This window comes from Bufo gargarizans, chromosome 9, assembly GCF_014858855.1.
Source record: "Bufo gargarizans isolate SCDJY-AF-19 chromosome 9, ASM1485885v1, whole genome shotgun sequence".
Classification (NCBI taxonomy): Eukaryota; Metazoa; Chordata; class Amphibia; order Anura; family Bufonidae; genus Bufo; species Bufo gargarizans.
The window spans coordinates 20,115,600-20,122,011 of NC_058088.1; the positions used below are offsets into that span (position 1 = coordinate 20,115,600).

Genomic DNA, 6,412 nt, shown 5'->3' on the forward strand with positions numbered 1-6,412 from the left:
CAAGCTGAAGGGGTCTCTGATCCTGTGCCAGACACTTCAGAACTGAAGGTGCCTACTGCCGATCAGTCATCGTCTCTGGTCCCTGTGCTCCATATGAATCAAAAGCGGCATCTGACATCATATCCTGATACGGCCTCCCCCGTGGTGACGTCGGACACACAGTGACGCATGACTGTGATGATGTCTACCGCTACATCATCTATTGTTTACTGGCTTGTATCCCCATGCTCAGGAAAGAAAGCTGCTGGTGCCCAGGGCTTTTTTTCCCCTGCCAGATCACAGGTTCCAGATCCACAGGAAAAAACGCTTTATTTTTCCTCTGCCCAACATTGGAGGTATCGCGGGAGGACAAAAGAGGCCCTGGACTACCCAGAATAGGGTAGAGTGCAAGGAAGGCCCCAGCCCCCGATAGATTTATTTTATGCACTTATTTAGCACTACTATATTTCACAGCGCTTTACAGACATTAACATCCAACTGTCCCCAATGGAGCTCACAATCTGAGGATGTTGTCGTTGGTTGGATTTGAACCTAGGACCCCAGAGCTGCAAGGCACCAGTGCTAACCACTGAGTCACCGTGCTGCCCTTAGGGATTACAAGAAAATAATAAACCACAGTTTTTTCACCCCCCTGGAAGTCCAGAGAGTACTCTCTCTGGCCTGACCACGGTAGGGACAAGAAACACAGATGGAAGAGAGTGAAATGGGCAATTTAAACTCTCTCTGTGTTCCTGCCCCTACAGTGATAAAGAGTCATGGTGGATGGAATGAAAAAATTGGTAGCCACTATTTTACAGGCCAGAAGACAGAGAAGAAGGCACCTGCCACCAAAAAGGGATCATTTTTGGACCTTTTTTTTATTTTATTTTTTATTAAAGAAAATCTGAGAGTGCAGGCTGTTTGTTCTCACACCCACTACCATCCATTTACTCATAGCCCTATATGTTGCTGTCACTCTGGCATGTTGTCATGGCGTTAAAGACCTTGAAAGAGAGTGGAGACCCAAAAGTATCATATTCGACTTTTCAGGGAAATTGGGGCACTTTCTATTTAGGTTAAATTAATTCTTATCCGAGTTGAATCTGACAACCAATTTGTGTGGCTCGGACTTAAGTTAATTTCAAGAAATTTGCTCATCTCTACCTAAAAACTGCTGTGTAGAAAACATTTTCTCTCATTGATAGAAGGAAAAATGCACACTGGCAACTGACTAGACGCTTGTCCTTTACATGGGCAGATAATCGGTCCATCTGAACATCCCACAAATCAGCTAAGAAATAAGCAAGGGCTCATTTGTTGCCCAATCAAATTTTCATATGTGCATACAAATACTCACTGGTCAGCGGCACATCGCCGGAGGGCAAATGATTATAACACCTAATTGACCAGTGGAATGGCAAATTGTTATATCGGTTACAGCTCCATAATAGGATCCCTTACTCGATACATTTCCTTGAAACGACAGATATCATTGTCGTCCCCTTTTTGCAAATGATACTGAGCTAAACACAATGATAGTGATGGCCAGGATGATGGCCAGGCAGATAGCAATCACCGCCCCAGTAGATGGATTCGAAGAAGTGCTGCTTAGACTTTCAAAATCATCTGAAATTCCTGCAGAAAAAAAAACAGAACACAGAAAATGTTATGACTGTAAAAAATTATTACATCTATCATGAATGCTTCAATGTATACACTTAAAATCATGCGATGGAGAGTAAAACTTTTAGCATCTTAGGCTTCATGCACACGACAGAGTCTGTATTTCAGTCAGACAAAGGAGTCACAAAATACAGATACTTTCTGTGTGCATTTCACATTTTTCTTATTTCTATCAATAGAAATGACTATTCTAGTCCGCAATGCGGAGAAGAATAGGTCATGTTCTGTAATTTATAGATGAGTGTGCAACAGCATGAAGAGTCACAATAGTGGCCCCAGAAGAGAGTGGGGAGGGGAGGGCAATAGCAGTAACAGCACAAGATGGTGGCAGATCACAGTAGGGGCAGATGGTGTGTGGCATCAGGCGGGTGGCAGCATCAGAATAGTGGCAGCAGGTGGGCAGATGTAATGGGCCATTTGTCACAATGTTCCAGTGTGGCGGCACACTACAGTCAGATAATTACTGCCAGAATGATCTAGTCTGTTGTATCAGGCAGCGGTGTCGAGAAATCCTGGTTAGGTCTGATTCATCTTTATAATGGTTTGTCTCTCAACTTTTTGTGTTCAAAGGCAAGTTCTCATTAGGGTTACTATGCCCCCGCTGCACTAAACACTCGATCTGATGCCGCACTACTGGTCAGGCAGGAAAGGTTGCGTCACCCACGATGCTAGGGAGGCTCGTCCTCGTCACAGCCTGCTATTGGCTGCTCCCCCTGTCCCCGGATGTTTTGATCCACACAACAGGGAGATGCAGCAGTGGCCGTGCGGAGATCAGAAGTGACGTGGATGCCGTGGAGTGGGGTAAGTAGCAGATGAACTAGGTAAACACTCCCATAAATTAGACCGCCTGATGCACTATAAGTCTATGTATGACAGAACAAATTAAGTATAAATGGTTCAGAAGATGAACAAGATGCACAAGGCGATTACACAGAGCCTGCACTGTCCCGGCAGTCTAACTATGCTTTCCCTACAGTGTCTGAAAACTCTCCCTATGATCTCCCTATGCTGTTGCTATCCAATACTGTACAATTAAAAGCTTTGTTAATTACTGTCCCTAGCACTTGTCACGTCTCTCCCTGTGCTCAGCTCACAGTAAAATGGAGACCGGGCGGGATGAGGCTTCTATAGGGGATGGCTATCTGCTGATTAGCTGGCTGCACGGCATCATGGGTCAAACCACATTCATAGTCTTTTACTTGCACTTTGTAGCACGTGTAGCTGCCATTTTAGGGGGGAAAAAACTATTAGTTACCATGAAGCGTTAGGAAATTTGGATTCGTGGCAAATCACATTTTTCCTGAAATTCGGATCGAATTTAGTTTGTATAACTTTAATTTTCTCAACACTAATCTCCATGGAGATTGCATAAATATAGATAGTAGGGAAGATACATAGACCCCAAAAAATTAATTGCCAGTGGAAATCTGTCTGCATGAGGATGAGCACTAATTCTCTAAAAGTACTGAGTTGTAAAGTTCTACAAAATTTTCTTCCACTTACTTAGATCTTGTGTGAAATTCAGCAGCATACTACTGTGGTTGACCTTGCAGGTATAAACATCATCAGCCACAGCCGAAACATTGAAAGATAATGAGGTCAGATATGTCAAGTCAGGAAGTGGCAGGGTCAACCTTTCCATCATCATCTCCCTTATCTGGTGTCCGTTCTTGTACCACATTATGAAGATGTCCTTGGGGTAATGTCCATATGCTCGACAGTAGAGCCTAACGCCAGCATTCTCTTTAGGAACCTGAGTCACTTTCACAACTGGAGCCTCTGCAGGAGATAAAACAAGAGTTTGTAATTAAGAGTTTAATGATTTTGTCATGTCACCTTTAACAAGAGAGCCTCGGGGGTGATCAGCTGATCGTCGTGGGTTTGTCTGAAAGGACCCCAACATACAGCTCATTTTGCCAGGGGAAGATTTGGACGGTTAAATATTTTCACAGTGCAGTGGCTCCTGGAGGACTTTAATCCACCAGACCAAGACTCACTGGTTGCTGGAGTAAGTGTCCTGCTTAAAGATAAGCCAACTTTATCAAACATCACAATATATTTGGTGCAAATTATTCCAATGCAAACAAAAGAAAAACTGACTTCAAAAATTAGCTTTGTGATCGTGAAGTTCTCCCTCAATATTTTTGAGGATAGGTCATCAATATTGAACAACAAGAAAACATTTTAAACAAGTTGTATTTTTTGTACAAGAAAGAAACAAAAGTGAGAAACAGTTGGCCTAATTTTGTCATCATTGTTAACCCCTTCCCGACTGCCCACTGTGTATATACGTCCTATCTGCACATGCCCTGTGCAGATAGCACATATATACACGTGCAGGCAGCGCTAGCAGGGGCAGGTCAGGTCCTGGCTGACAGACAAAGTGGGGACCCTGAGGAGAAGACAGGAGCGGTTTATTACCATTTCTGCCTTCTCCTGTGCAGACAGAAGATCGATGCAGGAGCGCAGAGGGGAAGCAGTAAGCGGCCGAGCCATTTCCTCAAGTGATCACTGGGTGTCAGGAATCATCCTGCTACGTCTGTTTAGTTCAGATTGTCTTGCCCTCAAATTTTCCTTCAGTTAAGATGGTGGATTGTGTCTCAGCTGGGTGCCATCTTTTCCTGTTTCACATTTAAACCTCTCAAGCCTGTTACTAATTACTTGAGTATTGAATTTGAGCTCCTGCTTGTGCAGTCCTCTCGCTTGGAACTTGCTCTCCGGTTTGTTCCTCCTCCTTGCGGTTTACCCTGCTACCTCCTGTTGCCGACCCGGATTGCCTGACTACGTTCCTGTGCCGCCTGCCCTGACCCATTGCTCGTCTGAACTCAGCTCTGCTTCATCCTTCAATCCTGCATCGTTGCTACAGCTAACGGCTCCGCCTGCCTGGCACTGCTTCATCCTTCTGTGCTGCTACCTCCTGTTCAAGACTTCGGTGCTACCTGTGTTCAGGCCTTGTCCCTGTCATTGGATTCCAGCAGTATTCGACTAGTATCGTGACGCTGGGTGTCTCGGGGCAGGAGCAGAGCTGCAGGGTCACCATAGTCGACCCGTTCAATCAAACCTATACATGTTATATATCAAAACGATCGTCAGAAAATAGGAAACCCATTGCAATAATTACATTTTGTGTTAGTTTTAAGATTTAAGAAATAAAAAGCTATAATTAAAAATAATTACTTTTTAAATAAGAACTAGCGGTTTTCCTCCAAATTAAACCTAAAAAAAGAAAAAATCTCTAAACAAAAACATTCTAAAAAAAAAGTCCTGAGTGTCAAGTAAAAAAAAAATTGCTAAAATGATTTTGGTTGTCAAACAAATAAAAAAAGTTAGGGTCACTAAACCAACACGTGCACAAAATCACAAAAAGTTGCCTGGACATTAATGATGGGCACCGACATTTACAGGCAGAAATATTATGGACATACAAGAGAGATACGCCACTGCTAGAGGAGTCTGGAAGCAGTTTTTTTCTATCTCACCAGTCGAGATGAGCGGGGATGTGTATAGAGAAGGAAGGCGGTCGGGAGAGATATGTGTTGGCCAATTGAGCATTAGGTCAACAGCTATCTAATGTGTAAGGCTGTCCTTACATCACTCATTTCCTCTGTGTCCACCAACCTGTATGATGGTGGGACAGCATTCAACACATATGGCACTTAAAAAGTACATGTAGTGAGTGGCCAGCCATAACATTCCCTGGGGATATCAACTGTTTGCTGGGGCTTTGAGAAGCTGGACCTACATAGCATTCACAGGGCTTCATTGAAAAATTGGGTTATCCCCTTTACCCTTTCTGTAATATTTCTTGGCACCATGATCACGCAAGATACAAAATATTACTATTACTAAAAGTTATAAGTTACATAGCTCATCTCATACAGTACTGACCTTTCCTATCGAGCGTGCATTTGCCCAGTTGAAGCAGTTCTTGTATGTGCGGAACACATTCACTCAATGAAATATTCTTTTCTTCTTCAGACATAGTTGTATTTCCATTCCAATCATCAACCAAATCTTTATACTCCGGCAGTTCTGCCATCCATTTTCCAGTCTCCCAGTTGAAAAATGCAAGTGGTTTTCCATTAAAATGATATTTTTTTATGATATTAACTGTGCCATTATCAAAGAGGACGCATCCGTCTAAATTTTGAAGAATGTGGTCTCCTTGAAACGGAAGAACAGAAACTCTGCATGAGTGGTAAACAATGGAATGTCCCTTACAGAAAATCATCACCTCTCGAGACATCTCTATTGCAGTAAATACTTGCATTCCCCATAACTATTTCTGGCCGTGGCAAACTGCAGCTCCCATTCCCCCAGCACGTCCACTATACTGTGTACGGAGCCGTCTGCTTCCAGCGCCATCCTCTGTATGGCTTCTGGTGTCTTTGGCTGCCACAAACAACTGGTCATGGAGGTGCCGGTCTATTATTGATGACCTATTCTGAGAATAGGTCATCAATATCTAAGCTGATCCATTGAGGGGATCAAAGGGATTAAAAGTTAACATTTAATGGTGATCAATTAGAAAAAATGGCACAAAAAGAGGAAACATGTAAATAATAAATAGACAGGCCCAAATGGGCCAAACACAATTGCACGAATAAACACCAGTAACAGGAAATGGAACGTTCTCACCCGGATGGTTGATAGGTGGACCGATCTCTGTAGATGGAACCTAGGTGACAAGATCGCAGGTAAGGAGTCCGGTTCGAGGCGGGTGCTGGTTACAGGAGTTCGTGCAGTGAGG

At 43.4% G+C, this 6,412-nt stretch overlaps 1 protein-coding gene across 1 annotated transcript; it reads right to left on the reverse strand.

Annotated features, from left to right (window-relative positions):
• Positions 1 to 1,276: 1,276 nt before the first annotated feature.
• Positions 1,277 to 5,908, reverse strand: LOC122919726 (major histocompatibility complex class I-related gene protein-like). Its single transcript, XM_044268911.1, has 3 exons — positions 5,551 to 5,908; positions 3,166 to 3,441; positions 1,277 to 1,614 (listed from the first exon to the last, which is right to left on the reverse strand). The coding sequence occupies exons 1-3, from the start codon at positions 5,906 to 5,908 to the stop codon at positions 1,469 to 1,471; spliced, it is 780 nt and encodes a 259-aa protein (XP_044124846.1). The 3' UTR covers positions 1,277 to 1,468.
• Positions 5,909 to 6,412: the final 504 nt, after the last annotated feature.